This window comes from Petromyzon marinus, chromosome 54, assembly GCF_048934315.1.
Source record: "Petromyzon marinus isolate PM22_M1 ecotype Great Lakes invasive population chromosome 54, UKy_Petmar_22M1.pri1.0, whole genome shotgun sequence".
Classification (NCBI taxonomy): domain Eukaryota; kingdom Metazoa; phylum Chordata; class Hyperoartia; order Petromyzontiformes; family Petromyzontidae; genus Petromyzon; species Petromyzon marinus.
The window spans coordinates 9,647,325-9,672,572 of NC_133720.1; the positions used below are offsets into that span (position 1 = coordinate 9,647,325).

Below are 25,248 nucleotides of genomic sequence, written 5' to 3' on the forward strand. Positions count from 1 at the left end.
CGCACGCTGGACTTGGGACGCGGAGGGTCACCGATTGGATCTGACGCAGCGCGGCGAAGCGCCGGTTGCGAGTTACTTTCATCCCCCCCCCCCCCACCGCCGCCGCCACATCCCCCGCCGTGCCTCTGTTGATCCCAGCAGTGCGAACTGTGGGCGCACCGACGCGCGGTTACGTCGGTCGGCAGGTTAGCCGTGCGCGGTGAGGGTGAAGTGAGAGCCCTCCCACCTCTTAAACAATACCGTCTACCCGGCGTGCGGAAGAGTAGACCAAATACCCTCCCCGGAGGCTCCCCGGAGCGGACCTTCACGCGCCAGCGAGCAATTTCAGGGCTGCACCTTTGCCTTTACTTAGTGCGCACTATGGCTCCCTTTTGTTTTGGGGACAGAGGAAGCAACGCCCCCTCCCCCCCTGCCTGCATCCTCTCCACTTTCTCTCCTCTTCCCATCAAGACCCACGGCTGGCATGGAGTTTTTTTTTTACTGGAAGTTTGTGGGAGGCTGGTGGGGGGGGGACACAAAGGGAGGCAACCGAGGCTCGGCGATAGCGCCCCCCCCCCGCCCCCGCACTACGAATGCTCAGGGAGGACACACGGGCGACGTCACCCTTTGATGTGCAAATGACAGACAGAATGGCAATTAGCACGCTCTGAAGAGCAGAGTCGCACGGGGGGAGGAGTGGGCCGCGGGAGGATTGACAGAGGGAAAAAAACTTCCGAGCCGGGCGAGCGCCTGCCGACACGTTAGGAGACGCCACTGCGGGAATCTTCATTTGCTGGATGCGCCACGGTGGCTTGGAGATGTTAACTACCTAGCCTGCTATGCAGGTGGTCGTGGGTTCGATCCCGACCCCTGCTGTATATTTGGAGCTTGCACTGTCAAACGCGTCCCCCCCCCTCCGTTGTTTGGTCGGCCCAGTATCCGCAATGTTAAATTTCCCACAGGATGTTGCGAAACGCACACACGCGCGTGCACGGGCCCTGAACGAGACAGTTGCCAATTACGGAGACACGCCGACTCAAATTCAGAACGGCGAGGGGGCGGCACTGAACCGACACTGTCCGTCAACACGGGGGGACCTATCGCCCGTCACCCTAAGTGTGGCACGACCGTGCCGAGGCATTACCGTGCACCACGCTGGAAAAGCGACGAGACCCCGCGTTAGAATTCACCCAACACCAAGCAACGTGAAGTCAACGTTCCCCGTTCCCGCCAACGGAGGACCAACAACGTTTATATCGGGCAGTCACCAGCACCGGCGTACACGTTTTGCGTTTGTGCCTTTCGTATGCACGTATGCATGCTGAGCTTTTCACGCCGTACATGGCCAACCGTGCTATTCGGCGGTGCAAGGGAAAGACAAACTAAACACAAAAATCAGTTCTTAAGAAATTCGTTTTCAATCTAATCGATTTAAAAGTCCATAGCTCCAGTGTAGGCATGTATGTAGAACTTCTTTCGCACCACCGTACGTAGGCAACCGTGCTGACCGCGTGTTCGGGTGCGACCTGCTGCCCCCCCCCCCCCCCCCGTTTGCTCGGCTGCGAAGTCAAACGTTTTGCTCCGTGTGCTGGGGGGGAGCTTTTCTGGAAAGCAAATTCCTGGGCAAAGCTCCCGGGCCGGGGGGGGGGGCGGCACGCGGAGCGAACCGCCGTCGGAACGTCACGCCAAACGACACGCGGCGGCATTTGGCAAAAATTTAGCCGCCCGCCGACGCGCTTTCCCACGTGGCCCCCCCGGACTCCCCACCCTCCCCCAAGCCACCCACCCCAAGACAAAAACAAAACGGTGCTTCACATTCAGTCTCCTCAATCCGTTTGACCTGCGCACTCTCCCGCAATTTAAATGCAAATAACGGTTTACTGCTTTCTGGAAATCGCGAAGCGTTTGCCGTCGCTAGCGGACGCTTTAAAACCGGCTCCAGAGTTCATCTTTGGTTTTTTCAGTAAAGTCACATAGAAATAAGAAATAATAAAATTACATATTATTATTTCTTATTTCTACGTGACTTTACCAAAAAAACCAAAGAGTAATTCCTGCAGTCACGAAAGCACCAAATCAAGCTCCAGAGTTGTCAAAACAACCACAGTGTTGCCCTCGTCATTCACGAACTTGGCTACCTGCGATTTCGGTTATCCACAAATCCCATCTGGAACTTTACATGACTGCTGTATCAAGAGAGAGAAAAAAAGTGACGAGCGATAAAGTGACGAGCGATAAAGTGACGAGAGATAAAGTGACGAGAGATAAAGTGGCGAGAGATAAAGTGGCGAGAGATAAAGTGACGAGAGATAAAGTGGCGAGAGATAAAGTGGCGAGAGATAAAGTGGCGAGAGATAAAGTGACGAGAGATAAAGTGACGAGAGATAAAGTGAGGAGATAGTGACGAAAGATAAAGTGACGAGAGATAAAGTGACGAGAGATAAAGTGACGAGAGATAAAGTGACGAGAGATAAAGTGACGAGAGATAAAGTGATGAGAGATAAAGTGATGAGAGATAGTGATGAGAGATAAAGTGACGAGAGATAAAGTGACGAGAGATAAAGTGACGAGAGATAAAGTGACGAGAGATAGTGATGAGAGATAAAGTGATGAGATAAAGTGACGACAGATAAAGTGATGAGAGATAGTGATGAGAGATACAGTGATGAGAGATAAAGTGGCGAGAGATAAAGTGGCGAGAGATAAAGTGACGAGAGATAAAGTGATGAGAGATAAAGTGACGAGAGATAAAGTGACGAGAGATAAAGCGACGACAGATAAAGCGACGAGAGATAAAGCGACGAGAGATAAAGTGATGAGAGATAAAGTGATGAGAGATAAAGTGACGACAGATAAAGTGACAAGAGAGATAAAGTGACCAGAGATAAAGTGACCAGAGATAAAGTGACGAGAGAGATAAAGTGATGAGAGATAAAGTGACGAGAGATAAAGTGGCGAGAGATAAAGTGATGAGAGATAAAGTGACGACAGATAAAGTGATGAGAGATAAAGTGGTGAGAGATAAAGTGATGAGAGATAAAGTGACGAGAGATAAAGTGGTGAGAGATGAAGGTACATTAATTAAAAATATATAATTTCATCATGCAATGTATTTTTATTTACTTTATATTTCTTACAACTAATTTTTATTTTTGCGTTATGAATTCCCATATATTTAATTGCTTATGTATTAAGTAATTAATTCAAGCATTCCTCGCGAATAACGATGACACCGTACCACGCACTACCCCCCTTCCTCACGCACTACCCCCCTTCCTCGCACACTACCCCCCTTCCTCACGCACTACCCCCCTTCCTCACGCACTCACCTTCCTCGCACACTCACCTTCCTCACACACTCACCTTCCCGCTAAACCCCCAACGCCATCCCCGCCCGCCATCCCGCGAGCCCCCCCTTCCACAATTTAAATGCAAATAACAGGAGCGAAAACCCTTTAAATCAGCAGCACTCCTGCATGCGCCCGCTTGTAAATTAATTAGGACCTTAATGTGAGAATCACGTAATGAAATGCGAACCGTTTCACTATTTTTTTTAATTTTAATTGACTTTGGGGTGCTAAACGCGCAACGCGTCCACAGCCGAAATAAAAAATAAAAACCCACTTGCAGGCACGCGCAAGTGCCCTTAGCCCGTCACAAAGAGGCTCTGCGAGCGTGTGTGAGGAGGAGGCCATTTCCAGAGAGTGACCGTGTAAACACAGGGCGACCCCTGGGCATCTGTGGAAAAAGAGCTTCATAGCGCATCGGGATTTCTCCAGGATAAATAAAAAAAAAATTCTCATTCTGGAATGCCCGAGGGAACGATTGCTATCCGTTCCGCCTTCCCGCCCTCCACGCCGGGGGCACACGGAGCTAACGGGGGACACGCCGAGACCACTCAGCGTGTGTGTCCCCGTCACCGATTGCCAAATGAATTTATTTTTTATAACATTTCCCCCCCCCCCCCCCCGACATCGTGACCGACGTTTCGCTCCCCGTGCCGGAGGGGGTCAAGCGGGCTGCCAACTTAAATGTTGTGAGGTCAGGTAACAAAAATCTCCTTCCCCCAGCCATGCTGCTATTGTTTACTGGTAACCGGATGTGAGCGTCGCCTTGCTTTCCACTGGCTTCAGCGTCACACTGCACGGGAGGCGAATTACTTGGTTCACTGGTGATGATGGCGTTGCTACGTTGAAGCGTTTAGTTACTCGACTTAAGCAGTGTAGAACTGAAGGCTGATCCTGCGCCCCATGAGTGAAACCAATGAAGCAGCTGTAATTTTGGCAAATGTCAGCTCTCCCTTGTAGAACATCGCTAGAATTCACAGCACTCAGTCACCAGCATCTGTTTATATAACCGTGTTGTCATAATAGTCGGCCGTGGTCAATCCACTGCTGGATAATTGCTTCCTCCCAATGCTCTCGGATCTAGCTATGCAATAACAGATCGAGCACCTGCACGGGGGATTGATTTAATCATTCTATCTCCTCGGGGGACCTCCACATCACCATCCATTTTTATTATTACACGCTTTTAACTCAAATCTTGTAACTCAATTTTTACCAACTTCCCAATATTGTATTGACTGCAAACTTGGTATACTTATGTCATACGGATGACAATACTATATTCTATCATTAAAAATTAAAACATTATTATGCAAATGTTATGTTTCGGCTTGAGTCTAATTGTCCATGCTGAACTGACGTTGGCTGTAAATCACCATGGCCCCTGACGTTATGGCAAAGATTCGAGGCCACTTTATGGAGTCATGGAGTTCTGCCATTACGAATACGGTACATTTCATTAAAGCGTGTTTAAAAAAAAAGTATTTTTAAATATTACTTATTTGTTTACAACCGGCCTGGCCACGCACGGTCAAATCCGAAGATGTAACAAACCAGGCCAGAGTGACGTCACTGTCTGTTTCACATCATGAAAAATTTAAACGTATTTTAGAGAGCGGCCAATTGTGATCTCCCGGCCTCCGCCACACCACGCGATGGTTCAGGCCACCACCGACCGCGAGAACCAAAGTTCCTCGCGCACCCATTCACAAGTCACACACAACGCCAAGAGCAACAGCTGCCATTCGCCACTGAGCGACGGTGACTTCACCACGGCGCCTGCACCAGGCCAGGTGAAGTGTCGAAGGCTCGCTGTTGACAGGTCACCGGACAGTCACGCACAAACCCAGCACGTAAGCACACAATCGTTACGGAACTGTCCAAAGCACGCCACTGCAGAACCCTCCTGAAAGAGAGCCTTGAGACTCGGTGAAGCCTTCCCAGGCAAACGGAGAACTATTTGAGGGGTCCTTGTACGACGCGCACAGCTCGGCGGCGAGCGGCTCACGTTAGAGCGCATGTCGTTGTTTGGCGCAATTTCGAACCCACGTCTAACGTTGCACTCCACGTGCTCGGGAACTTCTTTAAATTTCTGAAGACATTCCACCCCCCCCCCCCCTGACCACTGCAAGAAGCTACTGGGGAGAGGGCATGGAAGGCGAAAAGTCGGACATGATACCCGCAACGAACCGCGGTTAACGACCCCATCCGGAGGGTCGTACGGCAAGTCAAGACTCGATTGGTTAGCATTTGGCCTCCGAAGCCCCGTTTGTACAGTCCTTGCTCCCTCCGTCGGCCTGAACGTAACACATACGCATGCGACGGGGACGTGAAATCCGACTCAAATGAAAAAAAAAACGTTCATCGTCACATCTCCCCCCACTCCCCACCACTGGTCACCCAAGGTTGGACGGGTTATAGGCGGATATGGGGAAAGGTCCGCGTGCACGTGAACATCCGTGTAATGGGACAGTTTACGCCGCCACGCACAAACAGGTTACCGGACACAAATAAAGCGTGCGCCGCTTCAGATGCCGGGCGGTGTAGGGGGGGGGTAACGGGAAATCCTTCGCTGTGCATTAGCAGCCAATGCACACGAGATCAGCGACACGGCAGCGCGCGTGTCGAAGTCACATTTGCGAACATCCCGACAGCAGAAGGACGAGTGGGGCGCGGGCGGCGGCGGCGGATAATTGACCGGGCCGGATACGCGACGTTGTGCCGTAGGTCTGTCTCTCTCTCTCTCTGGCGGAACGGAACGTCCGATGCGAAAACAAACGACAACAACAAGTGACCTAAAAACCGGGGGGGTGGTGAGGTGGTTTAAGCACAACAAAAACACGCTGCTGCTGCTGCTGCGCTTTCGGCCAGCTGTGCTGCATACCCGCCATGAAACCAAACGCTGACAAACCCCCCCCTCCCTCCCCGCTCACCCACACCACCCACCCCACCCCAACCTTCTATCGCTGTCCGCTGATCGTGAAAGAAAATCTCTCTGCCAAGGCAGCAGCAGCAGTGTGATAAGCACTCCCAGGAAGAAATCTGCAGAATCTCTTCAACGAAATAAACGCCGCGTTAGATTTCACAAGCCAAGCAATGGGGGAAAAGAGAAAACATTTCTTTTTTTTTTGGTTAAAAACCGAAAACGTTTGGGAAATGTTCACGCAGCTGAAGAAATTCAATCCTCAAACCATAAGAGCTTTGGGTGAGATGGCATGAATATGAATGTGTCGTAAAACACACCACCACCCAAAACAGCCAATTAGTAAGGTTTGTCAAGTAAACAAAACATGCCAATCCGTTACCAGTACAGCACACCGGTGTGTGTTGGAGAGTGAACCCACAACATTTACGATTCGAGTACAATGTTTCCCCGGTAATTACAACCAGCATCATCACGCGGCAGCCATTAATTTTGGAGAAATCCTGTTTCGGTCTTAGAGGGATACATGCGATGTCGTCACTTGTGAGCCAATCAGGTGCAAAGACCAGGGGGGGGGGGGTGAATATATTCATATAAATTACAAAGAAACCCCAGCAATTCATTCTTGCAGCCCATTCCACCGCGCGCCGTTCGGTCCCTGAAGGAGCTCCCAATTCCAGAACGTCGAGCGAATAAACTGAATTCCGCTCGCGAGGAATGCACACCAACACTTTGGGGGGTGGTGGGGGGGGGCAGGGCAGGTTTTCTTCAACAACTGCGCGTACGAGGAGCGAAACGTCGGCGCGCCACGCGGTAGACCGCCCAGAAAACAAAAACCTGCAGAGCTGCGCGGCGTGACCGTGCTAACCCCCCCCCGCCACGCAAGCGGTTAAACCAAATACCTATTTTTGCCGTGTATTGCTTATTTTTCCCCTCCTTTCTATTCACTTCAACAACAAAAAGTTGTGCCGGGAAGATTTACGTAAGAAACGACCGCGCAGATTTCCATCGCCGTCACCGCCGCCGGTGCTCGCGATGCGCGGATAACCCACCTGCGTGCTTGGAGGGCCTTGTTTAGGCTGCAGCTTTATCTGAAGCTTGATCTGCATGGGGGGCGGCTGCTGCTGCTGCTGGTTGACGGGCCCCGCCGACGACGGCGCTGCCCCCAAGCCCGGGTGGGGTAGGCCCTGCATGGGGGGCCCCTGGTGGTGGGGGCCCATATGCGGGTGGAGGGGCCCCATGTGAGGGGGCCCCTGGTGGGGTGGGCCTGTGTGGTAGGGATCCTGATGCAGAGGGCCCTGGTGAGGCATGCCTGGGTGAGGTGGCATCTGGTGAGGTGGCACCTGGTGGTGGGGACCCTGGTGGTGGGGTCCCGGGTGAGGTGGGCCCGGGTGAGGTGGACCTGGGTGTGGTAGGCCAGGGTGAGGTGACATTTGGTGAGGAGACATCTGGTGAGGTGACATCTGGTGAGGTGACATCTGGTGGAGGGGTCCCTGGTGAGGGGGGCCGGGGTGAGGTGGCCCAGGGTGTAGAGGTCCCTGGTGAGGTGGGCCATGATGTGGAGGTCCCAGGTGAGGGCCATGATGAGGGGGTCCCGGGTGAGGGGAACCCTGGTGAGGAGGACCAAGGTGAGTGGGTCCTTGGTGAGGACTCTGATGAGGACCTGGATGAGGTCCTGGATGTGGAGATCCTGGGTGAGGTGGGCCTTGGTGAGTCATGCCCGAATGAGGTGGCCCTTGGTGAGGGGATCCCTGGTGAGGACTCTGATGAGGGGGTCCTGGGTGAGGTGGACCTGGGTGAGGAGGCCCATGATGGGGAGGTCCCTGGTGAGGCGGACCTGGGTGAGGCGGACCCTGGTGAGGAGGTCCCGGGTGGGGCGGACCCTGGTGAGGAGGTCCCGGGTGGGGCGGACCCTGGTGAGGAGGTCCCGGGTGGGGACCCTGGTGAGGTCCCGGGTGGGGACCCTGGTGAGGTCCCGGGTGGGGACCCTGGTGAGGTCCTGGGTGCGGACCCTGGTGAGGAGGTCCCGGGTGGGGACCATGGTTAGGAGGGCCCGGGTGGGGACCCTGGTGAGGCGGACCCGGATGAGGACCCTGGTGAGGAGGTCCCTGATGGGGTGGCCCAGGATGAGGTGGGCCCTGGTGAGGTGGGCCCTGGTGAGGTGGGCCCTGGTGAGGTGGGCCCGAGTGGGCCGGCGCTAGCACAAACCGCTGGCCCGACAGCGCCACCATGCCACCGCCGCTGGAGGCAGGCTGAGGCCCAGCGGTGCCCACCATTGTCACCTGGCACACACGAGCACCGCCAAAAGTTGGGGACGACGGTAACGACCCCCCCTCCAACCCCGCCCCTCTCCCCCAGTGATCTATCTCTCCGCCGGTCACTGCATCCACATCCGAAGTCAAAACCTCCGCCGATTAACTCCCACGGGCACCGGAATCTCTGGTGGATTATAAGACGCAACTGCCTCCCCCGACCTCAAGGTATTGAATAAGCAAGTTTTGGTGGGGGGGGAGTGCGTCTTACAATCCCAATAGGTAAGTGCGACCAGATTTGTAGAACTTTAGTGACACTGGGAAGACGTTTTTGGAGCGCGTCTCTAATTGCAGCAGTGTGAAACGGGAGTTGCATTCAGACGCTTCACAAATCCGAATTAAGCAGAAAAAAACCCCCCATGAAAATAACGGGCCCAGTTTCCAATAAACAATTCAAAATAAATCTAGATGATTTTTAGCACGTGTATATTTTTTTAAAGTAAGATCAAGCAAAAGTTTTAAAACCTAACTTTAACCAACTTGATATAAAAACGGACCTCAACGGTATAAAGTTATTCAGCACCAAGACGTTTAAAAGTGAGATCCATAAAGGATGATATTTGAACAAAACTGTGACGTTTGTGCGGCACAATACTTGTAAGTGTAACGCCAGTGCCGTGGATTCAAATTGTTTGCCTACGTTTGCTAAAAAAATAACTCATCGACACCTGAGCAGTACAGTGCCATACAAGCTGCCTTCAGTTTTTTTTTTATCCAACACACCCTTATGGAGCATGAGCCTCAAACGCTCGGCGGCCAGTAATAAAACATCACGCCCACAGGGGTCACACGGATAAGAGTGAACAGTTTTTCGAATTGGGCAAGGTTACGAATGGAAATTCGGGAAAGAGACGACAATGGGAGGGGATTCCAAGTAGGGCAGCGCGAGGGTAACAAGCAAGAAGAGTTGTACCCCTGCAGTGAGGATGAGAGAGTGGGTGCGTGTGCAAGTTTACCAGTGCGTGAGTGGGTGTCCAGGTATACCCCTGCAGTGTGGATGAGTGTGTGGGCGAGTGTGTACGATTACGAGAGTGGGTGGGCGAGCGTGCTGTTGTGACCTGCACTGCGGTGGTGGCTGAACACTGTTTCGTCTCATCCACCACGGTCGGTTTGGTAGAGAGAGTCCTCAACACGGGGTGGAGCGATCAACCATCGGAACCAATCCACGGCCTCACAGATCCCCCTTTCCGGACGTTACAAACCATCACCGTGTGCTCTCTCTCCCAGCCACGCTCGTAAGCATTTCATTCCATTCATTCATCCATTCAATCACGGGAGGAGCTCACCTGTTGAGACTGCTGCTGCATAACGGGAAATCCGCTCGGTTGCTGGCCGGGTCCCAGTGGCTGCTGGCTTAGGCCTCCTCCCTTCATGGGGGACGCGCTGAAGTTTCCCTGAGTGTGCTGCGACTGTGCCTGGCTCTGAGGATTCGCAGTGTTCTGCATAGCCGACATTTGGTTCATTTGGTTTGGGTTCAGAGGGTGTACATTCATGGCCCCTTGGGCATGCCGCAGGAACTGGGGGCTCCCGGGGCCCCCTGCGAAGCCGTGGCCCGGCGGCGGCCCGTCGTGGCCCATTGCGCCCGGGTTGGCAGGCCTCTGCGGCTGCGTGGCGTACTGGTACGGGTGAGGGAACTGTCCTGAGTTGCTCGCACCGTGGTTAGGGGGTGGCGGAGGCATGCTGTTCGTCTGACCCCTGACCGGATACTGCTGCTGCTGCTGCTGCGGTGGCGGCGGGGGCGCCCCCGGGGCCTGCATGTAGGCCGGTGGGCCACACGCCTGGTGGGGCGGCATCATGCCATGCGAGTGCGGCACCGCCACGCCGCCCATGTACGGGTTGCGGCCGTCCGGCCCGTACTGGTTCATCCTCTGCTGGGGGGGTGGCGGCGGTGGCCCCGGCCCCACAGGCGGATGAGGCCCACCTTGGGGAGGCTGCATGGGGCCCTGCTGCTGCTGCTGGTGTAAGGCATAGTCGTGGTGAGGTTGCATGTAGCTAAGCTGCTGCGTCTGCATAGTCGGCGGCGGATGTCCAACCTGGTGGTACGCATTGGAGTTTGGCGGAGGAGCAGGGGGCCCGCTGGCCGGGCCCTGCCCCCCCCACAAAGGGTCTGCATCCATGTAGGGTGGACACAGGCCGTACTGGCCAGTGGGGGGGTTGGGGTGGTACTGCGGGCCCTGAGGCCCCGCGATCCCGTTGCCCTGCTCCCCCTGCTGCGGGTACTTTCTGGGCGACTGATACTGCGCATACTGCTCGTAGTGGTGTAGCTTGTGCTGAGGCTGCTGCTGCTGTTGAGGCTGCTGCTGCTGCATCCCACCGTAGCCTTGCTCCATCTGCAGCTGCTGCTCTAGGGGGTCGGCGGCAGCGCCTCCACCGTCGGCGAAGGCCTCGGCGCCAAGCCCCGGCAGGCTCTCCGAGTCGAAGATGTTGCCATCTTCGAAGAGATCCATCATAGGGTCGGCCATAATGCCCGTCGTCGTCGCAGTCCCTCTTCCTCCTCCTCCTCCTCCCCACGTCCGCGCGGGTGGTGGGACGGCTCCCTCCTCTGCCTTCTCCTCCTCCTTCCTTCGTCCGCGTCTCGACTGGCCTTCCTGCTGGCTCTGCGAGTCAACGGCATCAACGCCAGCGCGCAGGCCCCCTCTGCTCGCCGCCGCTAAGCCATCATTGCTGGCCAAACTTTCTCGAGAGGTGACCGAGGGGGGGTGTGTGGGGCAGGTGGGGAGGAGGTGGTGGTGTGGGGAGGAGGATGAGGAGGTTATTTATTGTTTTTTATGTTTTTGGGGAGGGGATGGGGAAGGGGAATCCCTCATCTATTTCACCGATTTCCTGCAAAGAGAAGAGAGAAAGAACAAATAAACAACCTGGGTTTAATTTAATTTGTTGTTGTGCATCTTCCCCCGTCAACATCACTACCCCCCCCCTTCTTCCTTCGCTCAGGAAGCCATAAGATGAGGAAAATGTTTGTGAAAAATAAAAAGTGTCCCATAACTTACCACTTTGGGGGGACATTATGGAAATATTTAAGTGGCTGGCTGGTTCCGATAGGGGACAGGCAAGGCGTGTTTACACACAACAGATTTTCTTTCGTAAACAGACGCACGGCTAAAAGGGTGCCTCTCAGACTTCGGTGTCCTTGATGAAGGCGGCGGCCATCGAAAGGGAAGAAATAAAACAAAGAGCATTTTTATTAAATTTTAAACGGGGTCTGCCAGACCAGTGCGGGAGATGGTGGAGGGGGCAGTGAGTGGCGGGGTAGGGGAGGGGGGGAAAGTTCAAATTGTGAGTGGGGGGGCACCCACAATTGTATTTAAATGGAAAGGTGGCATTACTTTGTGAGGTAAGTGGTGAGGTGGGATCTGCAACCCCCCCACCCCAAGCCTTATAAAACAACCACCACAGGAAGTACGGACCGCCGTGTTACACCACGTCGTCGTCCACCCTCGTCACAATCCCCCTCGGCCTGAGCCAGATAGGATCCTCAAAATATGACGACTCGGCCGGTCTCAAACAACAAAATTAGTTTGAGTGTTGAGGTCAAGTCCACACTCGTCCAAACCAACCGCCGTCATTTCCATCGTCGTCACCATCTCTCCATTTTAATGTGGACAGGCGATGGCACAGCAGCTGCCACAGCAGCAGCAGCAGCCTCATCACCCATCAGCCACCACTACCACTGTCAGCATCGGCAGTATCATCACAACAACCACCACCACCACCAGTTAGTGTGGACACCTCCACACACTTTGTTCAAATACAGGCAAGCACCGGCAAGCCCGAATTCGCAACTATCACCATCAACTACACTATCAGCATCATTACCATCAGCGGCATCACAATCACGAACATTATCACGACCATCATTACCAGTCGGTGTGCAGGGACCGGCAACACTTGGTCGGAACACAACGGGAAACCATGACCACCATCGCGATCGTCACTACCGTGGCCATAAAGATTCTTCACCACTAGCAGCAGCAGCATCGCCAATGAGCGGCACCATCTCCAACATCGGCAAGAACCTCACCACCACTATCGCCGTCGTCACCATTATCAGTTCAAATGCGGACAGGCGATCAAAGTCACTCGAACACAGCAGCGGCAGCAACCTCATAAGCGCGGTCACACATCGCCACCATGACCACAGTCGCCGTGAAAAAAAAGAGCTTTACAGCTCATCGGATTCCTCCGGTAGAAATAAACATTCAGATTTCGGATCCGTTTCATGTGTGTGACATGCGACCCACACGCACAGAGACACTCGCTCACACACAGCGGGAAAAACGCATCAGCAGCAGCCTCAATCAACCCTCCACCGCCATCGCCACGATCATCAGCAAGCACCGCGTCTATCAGCATCATGATCATCACGATCATCACGATCATCATCAGCCAACGGGGGGGGGGGGTAATGCTGCTAGCCGTGTGGCCCCCGTGTTTAGCGGGTGGAAGAGACGGGGAGAGAGCGGGGAGAGGGAGGACGCGCGGCGAGGTGCAGGAGGCGGCGGCGCAAACAAAAGCTGCCATTTTAGTGCCCTCAGCGCGGCGCGCGGAGACAGCCACAACAACAACAACAAACAACAACAACAAACACCACCACCGCCACTCTCCTTCGTACTCAACGCGGCGCTCACAACAACGCGTCTGTGTGCGTCGTCCACCGCTACAAACATCGCCGTTACGATGTCACCTCGACTCTTGTTTTTCGTCTTGTTATTTGACTACAAAGGCAGACCCCCCCCCCCACACCGGAGGGATCGTGGTATCCACTGGTCCTCCCGGGGTCCCTCTCTTCCCCCGTGTCGCTCCAAAGGGGACCCCCCCCTGCCCGACTCGCCCCTTACCCCAATCCCTGGGGTCTGCCCTCCGGCACCCCGCTCAATGCGGGTCCATCCCCTACCGTCTCCACCCCCCTTCGTGTCCCTCGCTAAGGGGCTCGTGCCTACTCGCTTACCCCCATTTGACCCACTCACTGGGGTCCCCTCACTCCCTGGGGTCCTCTCGCACCCCTCTTCCCGACTCCCAGGAGTACCCCCAAAGAGGTTTGTCGTCACTCTACCCCCTTACCCCCTCGACCACGTTTGCTCCACTGAGCACCCCCCCCTCCGTCACCCCCACATCGTGCCCTCGAGAGTCGCTCCCCCTACAGTCTCTCCGTCTTTGTCCGTCCAAGAGGAACCCTCGTATCGTCTCTAACCCCCCCCTTACCCCCTTTTATCCCGGTCCCCGGGGTCCCCCTCGTGTCCCCTCGGGAGCGAACAAAGGCCGGTAGGCCCCGTGTCACCACGCCGAGCCTCGGATAGAGGGGGCGGCGGTGGCCATGCCGGCCCGGCCGGGGTTAGGCAAGGGTCGTCCCGTCCGCGGGTTCCTACCCCACTTTTAACTCCGTGCCCCCCTTGATCCGCATCCCCTCAATGCGTACTTTACCCCCATGGGCACGAACAAACAAGAGGTGGGGGGCTTAGGGAGTTGTGGGGAGGAGGAGGAGGGGGGGGTAGTTCGAGGAGTGGAGTGGCGGCCCGAACACGTGCGTCTGTCAAAGCGCGACTCCCCCCTCTCGCCTCGCTCTCTCGTCGCGCTCTCCATCCCCCTTGCAGGAGAGACGAGGGGGTAGGACCCCCCCCCCCTCTCTCCCCACCTCTCCATTCGAGCCGCTAGCCAGCACGATGAGGTGGCCGCCCAGGGGTTCGGCGAAGCCGCCCGCGCCGAAATCGTCGCGAAGCGGACCGAGCGGAGCGACGCGAACGGCAACAAAAGAGCGGCGGGCGAGGCGAGCGCCATTTGGGACACCCGAGCGGGGAGGACGAGGAGATGGTGATGAGGAGGAGGAGAACGAAGAGAGGAGGAGGATGAGGTAGAAGAGGGGGACACGGAGAGAGACAGAGGAGAGAGCAAGTCGAGAGAGGCTAGGCATGGGCAGGGGTATGGCGAGAGACGATGGGACACAGAGAACAGAAACGGGATGAGACGGGGTTAGAAGACTCCGGGTCGGGGTGGGTTAGAGGCACCGCAGCGGCCCCGTCCGAGGGGAGCCAGGGCCCCCCACTATCCCCGCAAGCGAGGGGACCGTCGTACCCCTCGCCGAGCCGGCTCGCTTACCCATGAGGGCCCCGGGAGGGCGAGCGGGCCGACGGACAGAGCTCCCAGGCGCCGCGCCGTCGGGAAGTTGGACGCGGGCTCTGGAGCCGGGGGGAGGGGCCGCGGGGAGTGAGGGGCGGGGGGGGGGCTGTGAGGAGGGGGTGGGGAGGGGAGGGGCTATGGGGGGAGGAGTTGGGTGGGTGGGCGTGGTCACGTGGAGCCGTTGTGGGAGGGGTTCGGATCTAATTAGATTTCCTAGAGCGAACAGGCGCCGGGACCGGCACCGCCCCCGATCACGTGGTAAGGCGAAACGTGAGGTGATTGGACGAGGTGAGAGCGAGGGTGCGCGTGCGCTCTAGGGTATTTTAATTTGGGTCCGCCGAGAGGCGGAGGAACGCGGCGGGGGGGGGGGTTAAGAGGCGGGGTTCCGGTAGTAGCGGGGGGAGGTTTGGGTGGGGGGAAGTCTGCAACCGGAACCCCGCCCCTCACACGTGCGTCGCTGATTTAAAGTGCTCATTGTTGTGAGCACGTGTTGGGGAATTAATGGAAAGTGAAGTACTTCGAACTCATCAGCAGCCACGGTCGATCGGCTGCGTGATGAAGGCCTCTCCAAGCCGCCGCCGCCACCTCTCACGCCTAAGCGACGGAACATGCCCGATTATACAGTAACTCACAATGACAATAAGTAATTGATAACAAAGGGCTTTGCAAGCAACGTATAATTATCAATCTATTTGTGTGCTAATCCCAGCGAGTGACATCTGGACCGGTTCTGCGTGTCCTCCCCCCACCAGCCCGCACTAACCATCGTGGTGAGGTCTGGTCCAACAAGTCCCATGAATAGTGGGTTGAGAAAGCGCGTCACTAAAATGTATCCAGAAAATCCTCGCAAGAGCCCTAAGAGAATGTTTGGCCCGATTATGTTTAACTTGCACGTGCATTGGCCATTTACTGACTGCTCATTAAGAGAGGCATTGGTAGCAACAACACGCACCAGCAAAGAACAACAATTAAACACTGATCCCCGCCATGAAAATGTAGAATTTCCACCATTCACTCCACTCACTGTGGAATAGAATAACTCTCCAGAGGCACTCTCTAGAGCTCCCTCTACTGGAGGGCCTTCCGCCATCAGTGGCACAACGTTGAACGCGTACCATGCACAGCCACTTTTGCCACTCCACTGCTGGATGAGGCCCTCCCACAAGTTTGTGCGGGGCGTGTGCGGTTAATTTACCATTCCTCACCACGCCGGTCAGTGCGAGTTGATCAAAACAAACTCTGAACAGGAATTCGTTTCAAAGGATCCTGTCGACCCCTGCCAAAGAGGAGGAGGAGGAGGAGGCGGTGGTGGATCACTGAAGCGACCCCCCCAACTCATAACGGAAAACGGACGCGAGCCGTCACGGCACGAGAGGGAGGCAGAAGCAGGTCTGGAGGCAATCCGGCAGTGCCCAAAAACAATCTAAGTGGCCACCAGAAACTAGAATCTTTATGTTGCATAGAATGTCCTGGACGTGTTACTACCGCGGGGGGTTTTCTCGGTTGTGCTGCTGCACTGCAATATAACGTGGTTTGTGTTTGGGCTGTAGCGTGCCTCTCTCCCATGACCGCGTGTTGTTCCCTATGATGTCCAGCGAAGAAGGTTCCCAGCACGTTGGGCGAAACTTCAAAGGCACAAACACACGTGCGCGCGTCATTTATCACGCAGTGAAGAGACGATGGCGAATGACGAAACAAATGGTGAGACCATCATCCAAAGTGGACGAGAGCTCATGATGATGACAAGCCTCCATCCAGCAGTGGATCGACCGTGGCTTGCCTGACGAAAACAAATCTCTAAAAATTAAATTGAGCGCACGAACATTTCCCAATGCCTTCGACTTCCAACAGCCGCTTGAAGCATTGTGTGATGAAGCGAAAATGAAAAGCAGAAGGAAAGGCGTGTGTTAGTTAACATGCCGTAGCTTACACCTGTGGTTGGTGATGGTGGTAAGTGGAATTAACGTTGAGGCTCAAGTGAGTTGGGGTTGGTGGGCCCCGCACACACGTGGGGATGGTGGCCGCCACACACACACGGTGGGGGTGGTGGGCCCCAGGTGGTGGGCCCGACACCCACTGTTTTTTTGAAACGGAGCCTCGTCCCGGCCGGTAGCGCCACCTGGTGGCAACGGGAGCGAGCTGCCATCACCGTGGCGAAGACGAAGCGCTCGACAATCCCTGCTTGTCTCAACCTTTTTGGTATTATTCCCCCCTTCTCCCCACATTCGTTACTAAAAATATAACTAAGGTTACTGAAGCCAAAATAAAGAGAGATCACGTGCCCACGTCTGTAGTCACCGCAGTGAGTAAAAGAGTGAATGACATTATATCATGAGGTTGTGCTTGTTAGATCGCGCAAAATATAAATGTGTCGTTAAACCCGCCACCACCTGACACAAACAATTAGTAAGGTTTGTCACGTAAACAAAACGTGCCATTTCGTTACTAGTTCAGCACACCGGTGTGGAGAGTAAACCCACAACATTTACAATTCGAGTACGACGTTTCGCCAGTCATTACAACAAGCATCATCAGGCTGAGAGCCACAGTGGAGAAATCCTCCTGCTGCGGTTGTTTTGTAAAATAAAGAATTATTGCGATAAATATTGTTTTACATCTCGCACCGGTTTACCGCCAATACCTTGATTTGCTGATTCTGGTGCTGCGTTAGCAGTGGTGGACAAGCACACATAACACTTAACCGCTACCTTAAAATTACATATATAACGTTCGGAGGCAATTACCCATCCCCAGCTAAGGACAGAGAACTGACACAATAACGAACGGTGCCGTGGGGTGGATAAAATGCAGTGAGGTGGCACAGTTGGTAGCACAGGTGGTGCATCTGTCAGTCAACTCAGTCAACCCACAGCACCTGGGTCTGTCCCGTGACCTCCTGCTCACAAGCCTTCCTCGACGTGTGGAGTTTAAATTTCCCCGAAGCTGTTCATGGTCTACCATAAACCGCATCCACTGCACTAACGATGGCAGATGCGGATACCTGATACACAAATGGAAAATGGAAAACTCTCCAGTAGTAGTGTGCGACTGTGGTCATCTAGAACAGACCTTAAAAAAACATATAACGACGCAAAGACCCCGAAGGAGACATCACAGCGATGATAGACTCCGCTGCTCTTCACTTGGTTCTCTGGGCTTGACCAACCTGAATTGTGAAATTGTAGTTCTAGATTTGAAGCTTTCGTGACTGCAAGGATTCATACTCTTTGTTTTTTTCGGTGAAGTCACATAGGTAAAATAAAATAAATGAAAACAACTAAATTAAATCACGACGTTTCGGAGGCAACACAAGCTTCCGTCTTCAGGTGGAAACCGTCACAGCAAAATTGCTGTATCAACCGAGAGGATGGTTTTAAATTGAGCAATCATTGGAAAGGTGTCATAAACCAAGTAAAACTTTAGCTGCCTTATAATTGTACAGCCATTTCAATTTCTTCCAGTCGGTTGTGCTCGTTTTCGATCACCGCTCGCCAATCGCCTCTCCATCCCCCTAACCCCCTCCAGCATAACAAAAGGCGGCTTAACTTAGCCCCTCTCCACGGCCCTTCCTGGCTCCTCCCCCCCCCCCCCCTTAACCTGTATATAATCTCGGGTCTCTAAGAGCTCTTCACTTGATACAGCTATTTTGCTTTGACTGTTCCACCTGAAGACGGAAGCTTTTGTTGCCTCTGTAACGTCGTGATTTAATTTAGTTGTTTTCTTTTATTTTACTTATGTGACTTTACCGAAAAAAACAAAGAGAAATTGTAGTTGTTGCTCTGCATCTACAAGAAGACTTGACGTGGCCTCGGAGTGCACCTAGCCTGGCGCAAGCGCCGTGGTGACATCACTGCCACTTGATTCTTGGCGAATGGTTGTTGTGTTTCTGTGTTTGTGAGGGCGAGCCCATGTGTGTATGTGAGTATCAGAATATCTATTTCGACTGCAGGAATCCGATGACCTCTGAAGCTCTTTATCACAGATGTCCAGAGTGCAAAATAGAGAACATGGAAAGCAAGTAATTATGTAAAATTACAGCACGTACATTCAATAAGTCCAGTGCTGGATTAAGCTAATGCGGGGCCTGTAGCATATGTTATAAAGGGGCCCTAAATAAAATAAAAACACTCAAATATTAAACCACAAACATTTTTAACTTGTGTAGTGACATTGAATGAGTTACTGTAGCGCGTGGCGCTGGGAGATTGGTAGACAATGGGATTGGGGGTAGCAGCCCGTTCTACCAGTTGGACATGTGGGCGAAGCACGGAGCCTTCTGGGGGATCCAGAGGGGGGTGGAGCCTAGAGCGGAGCCTGGCCACGTTGGGGAGGATAAAAGGACGAGCTCCTACTCACAGTCGGGGCTGCTGCCATCTGGAGTGGAACTCGTCTTGCTGCCGTTGTCGTGGACTTCGCCTCTTCAAGCTGTGGGTCTGGAAGCATGTTGGTTGTCCTGACCCGGTATGTAGTTATCCCCTATAGCTGTAAAGCCCGGAATAAACAAGAGAGAGTGCCTCCTACTCGTGTCTCTGAATTAGTACACTACACTTGCATAATAAGGTAATTGTATTTTTTCAATTGCTATAGAGCCAGGTAATATGACAAATTGCTAACCTTAAACACCCTGTCGTTCATAAAAGTTGAAGGCGGTATAGTACTATAGTAATAGAGCAAGTGCAGAATCACTGAACCGGAATTGATGGCTTGAAAGCATTTAGCACGGGGCCCTTGAAAGTGTGGGGCCCGTAGCATTTGTAGCTACTTTTCCCACGAGGATAATCCGGCACTGAATAAATCCCGTTGATCAAGCTTGGGCAAGGCAGCAAAAAGAACAAAAACAGCGCAGTCCCAGACCACACCAAGATAACACCACACAGTAGCAGTCCCTCAATACAATGGCACATTAACATTGAACTATCGATACTACACGGGTAAGGATCAAAGTCACAAATCACATTTGCAGACCGTGTCAACCCATTACGTTTTACCCGTTATTCTCGTACAGGGAAATTGAGTTTTCAGGTCCATGCGGCGTACAGCCGTTTCAATACGGGCAAAAAAAAGTGTCTGTTTGCGTTTCTGTAGGATGAACGCAGAGATTTATAAGGGCACGGGGTGACCATTAAGTCTGAATTGGTCTATAATAAGTAGACGGTACTGATAAAGGGGTTGCAGGTATGCATTTTTTACTGTAACCAGCACTAATAGAGCAGACTTAAGGGTGGTCTTGACCCACCGGCCCCTAAGCTCTCAACACAATTTACGCGATGTCTTCATCCTAAATCCCGTGTGGAACCTGAGCTCAAAAAACGAATTCAATTATGCAATGTCTAAAATTTCAAAATTGCATTAAAGTTGTTCGATTTCTCTTCCTTTGGGGTGACGCCCCCTCGCTCACCAAGCCTCGCCCCTGATTAGTAAGCCCCGCCCTCGCGAGTGTATCCCCGCCCCTTTGTGTCAAGCCCCGCCCCTCATGGATGTAACCCCGCCCCTTTGTGGTAAGCACCGCCCCTCACGTGTCTAGCCCCGCCTATACAAGTGGCGGAGGAGGCTCGTGTAGGACGCTGCTACTTGGCAGTTGGAGGCAGTCCCGCTTCAGCAACAACAGAGGGCAGAGGAGCGACGCTCACAACAACGAGCGGAGTGCCGGGTGGATAAAACGCAGCAAGTTGGCATAGTAGAGGGTACAGCTGCTGCATCTACCAGTCTTCTCAGTCGGCCAACCCATGGCACCTGCTGGGTCTGTCCCATGACCTCCTGTTAGCGAGCCTTCGACACTTGACGTGGCCTCACAGTGCACCTGGCCTGGCACAGGCGCCGTGGTGACGTCACCGTCACTTCGTGGCGAGTGGCGGGTCTTGGTATACAAGTGGATGAGTGTAACACCGCCACCAAAGATTGCATTTGCTGTTGAAAAATCAGCAGCAATTGCAATTCGCACGTAAATACTTTTATTTTATTTTAGTGACTTGTTTAGTTTCCTATACTTTGCACTCCTCTCGTTTTTTAGGAATTGTTTGCTGTAACTTTCTAACCCGCCCCTAATTGACATCTGCGAAAAAGAGCTTTATGGCTCATCGGATTCTTCCAGTCTAAATAAATATTCTGATTCTGATGTGAGTCGTTGTTGACCGAGCTGAGACCATCAACTCACTTTACCTGAGAACCCAGTTTAAACACATTCCTGCGGAGGGAGCTGGTAGGAACGTTGGGTTGCTCGGTCAATGGCCAGGGTCAACAGCGGCGTGGTGTATTCCTAAAATATGCCCGACTGTGAGGGCGGGCACAAGCCGGCGTTAGTAGGTTAAACGTTGAGTTTTATAAGGGCACCACGGGGTGACCAGCCCCTCCCCACCTAGCCCCACCCCTCCCACCCCCCACCCAGCCCCACCCTCCCCACCCAGCCCCACCCTCCCCACCCTCCCCACCCAGCCCCTCCCCACCCTTCCCTCCCCACCCAGCCCCTCCCCACCCTCCCCACCCATAGTTTCATAGTTTATTTATTTATTTGGTATAGCCCTGTGAGCCATTCGGCTCTTGAATCGGGTGCAACCTCAACAAACAAAAACATGAACAAGAAAACATCTTAAAGTGATTATGTGACTGTGCAAACAGAAAATCCAGGAAAAAAACAATCAAAATATTCCTGAAATAGCACCGTACACCAACGCTGTGTGCAAAAATCCCAGTGGGATGCAAGTCAAATAACAACAACAACAACCACAAGACAACTAAGATTAAGGCCATCAGTCTAACTCCGTACTACAATAAACAAAAACATGACCAAAAACAAAAAAAACGTTTTCGAAATCACCAAAATAAAAGCCATAAATGCAATGTAACAGTGATCATAGGGACTGTGACCGAATATTTAACAATAAACTACATATATAAATTATAACACCAAAATCTAGAGCCATATTTTAGGCCACTTAATAGCAGTGGCAGCTAGGGGTGTACAACTCCTCTAGAGCAGTTTTGAGTGAAGATCTCATAGGTAATGATTCAAGTTGCAGTTTATTGGCAATAGCATTCCAGACCCTGGGGGCATCAATAGCAAAGGCCCTTCCTCCGGTTTTTGTGCGGCAATAGGGAATGTGAAGCTGGTAGATGAGCGAAGACCTGAGGTCAAATTTGTTCTTTGAAACAGAGAGGAGATCCAGTAGGTAGTCTGCGGATTTTTTTGTAAGTACATCGTGAATAAATAAGATCAGGTGCACAAGCCGTCGAACATTAAGAGATGTTAAGTTTGACCCAATGTAGAGATCACAGTGGTGAGTCCTATATGGGCAGTTCAATGCAAATCTTAAGGCCGAGTGATAGATAGAATCAAGCTTCTTCAGTACAGTACTTGGGGCTGATTTATACACGATGTCACAGTAGTCAAGTAGAGGCAGTATGGTAGCTTTTATCAATTCCAAACGGAACATTGGGGGGAAGCAGTGCTTGTGTCGATACAGAAAAACAATTTTTATTTTTGTCTTTTTACCAATATAATCACTGTCATCTTCAAAATTCAGTTTTGAATCCAGGATGACCCCAAGATATTTATAGATCTTGACTTGCTCTATTTGATAATTATTCAAGGAATGTAATTGGGGAAAAATAACTTCCTGCTTTAGTCCCGGTGAGAAGCATAGCACCTTGGTTTTGGAGGTATTCAGGACTAGTTTAAGAGAAACTAGCTGATGTTGTAGTTTGTTGAAATCACCCTGGAGCTTAGCAATCACGTCATCCGGAGAGCGGCCAGCAGTAATCAGTATCGTGTCATCTGCAAAAAGATTTACCCTGGAATGATCCAGGTCAGTGCCCAAGTCATTGACATAAAGAGAGAACAAGAGGGGGCCGAGGATGGAACCCTGTGGAACCCCTTTTGTTATCTTAACATTGTTTGACCTCCAACCATCTGTGAATACAGTTTGGGTGCGAGAAAAAGAGGTAATTTTTTAACCATTGTACTGTGTTCTCGGAAAAACCGAGGCAACTTAGTTTACTAAGCAGGGTGTTGTGGTCTACTGTATCAAAAGCTTTGGACAGGTCAAGAAAAAGACAGGCACAGTACTGCTTATTATCAAGGCTATTGTAAATTTGATTCAAAGAGTCTAATGCAGCAGATGTGGTGCTGTATTTTTTTCGGAACGCAGATTGTTTTAGATGTAGTAGATTGTTGGTGGACAGGAAACTGCTAATTTGGTAGTTCAATAATTTTTCAAAAATTTGCATCAATGGGGACAAAATTGAGATAGGTCGGTAGTTATTGGGATCATCTTTAGGGCCCCCTTTGTGAAGTGGACGGACATAGGAATGTTTTCATTCTAGAGGAACCAATGCTTCTTTGATGGACAGGTTGAAAATATGGGCTATAGGTTTGCATATTAGGTGACCAACAGTTAGTAGAGCAAAGACGGGAAAACTATCTGCTCCAGTAGAGGAGGACCCTTTGAGGTAGGACAGTTGTTTCAGAACATTACTTTCGTGGATTGGTTGGAAACTAAATTCGTTTAATGTTTGGACAGGGGTGTAGGAATTTGCAGGAGCAGGGGTGACTCCCAATACATTATCAAAAAGATTACCAGCTTCAGAAAAATGAAGGTTAAAATTGTCAACTATTATTTTGGGATCTGAAAAATATTCCCCATTTCGGTGAAGCTCAACGGGCAGATGTTCTGTTTTGGATGCCTTTTCGATAGATTTTATTGTTTTCCAAAAAATCCTGGCATTTCCATGTGATTCCGGGAGAGTGGAGGAAAAGTAGGCATTTTTTGCATGCCGTATTTTTTTTACGCATCTATTCCTTAAAATCCTGTATTCTAGCCAGTCATTTACCAAATTACTTTTTTGAGCACATGCCCAAGCCTTGTCCCTAGTTTTCATGAGCTTTGTAATCAAAGGATCAAACCATGGTGGGCGGTTGCCTTTAGTTTTAAATCTAACCAACGGAGCATGTTTGTTAAGAATTTGGAGAAACGTGTACCTGAAAGTCTCTCAAGTCGTAGTCAGGTTGGGGATATCACAGACCTTATCAATATCCGAGTGAAGCACATCATTTGTAAATGCCTGAGAGCTGTAGTGCCTCATAGAGTGCTTCTCAACAATTTTAGGGGGGGGCTTTGGGTCTGGCTGATGATCTCACCCCAAAAATGAACGAGTGATCACTAAGGTGATTACCCAGAACACCAGTCAGTGCGAAATTGTGAGGGGCAATTGTCAATAGGATGTCAAGCAGAGTTGACTGTCCCGGATTTTTTAGGTTGGGTCTTGTGGGGACATTTATTAATTGAAACAGGTTAAATTCATCTGTAAAATTTGTGGCCACGGCCGGCGGGTTTAGCCAATTCCAATTTAGATCACCCACTAAAACTATTTCACCTTTAGGGAGGCCCCCAAAAAGCTCTCTCAGTGCCGATGCAGCTTCAATATCCTTCCCACAAGGCGGTCTATAGCAGCACACTACCAATATCTGTTGATTATTTGGGAGAGTTATTCTGAGAGCCAAACCTTCAAAGCAACATTTTTTTAAACAAGAAGTGAGCTGGTGAACATGCAATAGTATTACGAACATAGATGGCAATTCCACCTCCTTTAGATCCTCGGTCAAGCCGAAAAAGGTTGTAGTTGTCAATCGTAATCTGCAAGACATTGACGGCAGCCCCACCCACCCCACCCAGCCCCTCCCCACTCTCCCCTCTCCACCCAGCCCCACCTCTCCCATTTGTGGATGCACGACGGACGGACACAATAATCCCCTGTGGGCTGGTGGAACCAGGAGGTTCCTACCAGTATTACAACTCAATCTATGTAAGTCTATGGGTCTCTTTGTGAGTCAATGGGTCTCTATGTGAGTCTGTGGATGTCTATGTAAGTCACTGGTCTTCTATCCGAGTCAATGAGTCTCGATATGAGTCTATTGGTCTCAATGTGAATCTATTTGTATCTATGTGAGTCAATTGGTCTCTATGTGAATATATGTGAGTCTATGCGTCTCTATGTGAGTCAATGCGTCTTTAATGTGAGTCAATGGGTCTCTATGTGAGTACTTGGGTCTCTTTGTGAGCCTTTCTATCTGTATGTGAGTCTATGAGCTTCCATGTGAGTCAATAAGTCGACGTGAGTCTATTGGTCTGAATGTTAGTCTATTTGTATCTATGTGAGTCAATGGGTCTCTATGTGAGTCATTTGGTCTCTATGTAGGTATATTTGTAAATATGTGAGTCTATGCATCTCAATGTGAGTCAATGGGCTTCTATGTGAGTCAATGAGTCTCGATATGAGTCTTTGGGTCTCTATGTGAGTCTATTTGTATATATGTGAGTCAATGGGTCTCTATGTGAGTCAGTGGTGTTGTATATGCCGGGTATGAAAATTTGATTTAAATAATAAAATGTAAATGAAATTATTAACAAATGCGTAAATATATGAAATTATGTGCATAACGTATGCTAATTCGAGAGATAATCGTATTAATTCATGCGAATGTATGCGATTATGCTAATGCAACTCGTTATGATACTTTGGCCCTGCCTCACTGACAAGGGTCGTATCATCAATCGGGATAAGACAACGAATCGCGTGA

General features: G+C 51.7%; 1 protein-coding gene across 2 annotated transcripts in view; it reads right to left on the reverse strand.

The window, feature by feature from the left end:
- The window catches only part of LOC116954071 (chromodomain-helicase-DNA-binding protein 7-like), a 107,450-nt gene extending 92,687 nt beyond the window's left edge, over positions 1-14,763 (reverse strand). Inside the window, exons 1-3 of one of the 2 annotated variants that reach the window (XM_076052164.1) lie at positions 14,655-14,763; positions 9,848-11,384; positions 7,302-8,531 (exon numbers count right to left, since the gene is read on the reverse strand). In XM_076052164.1, coding sequence (XP_075908279.1) covers positions 7,302-8,531; positions 9,848-11,023 — 2,406 coding nt within the window. In that variant the 5' untranslated portion in view covers positions 11,024-11,384; positions 14,655-14,763. The remainder of the gene's footprint in view (positions 1-7,301; positions 8,532-9,847; positions 11,385-14,654) is intronic. The other variant, XM_076052165.1, reaches the window with a different exon arrangement.
- Between the last annotated feature and the right edge of the window lie 10,485 nt (positions 14,764-25,248).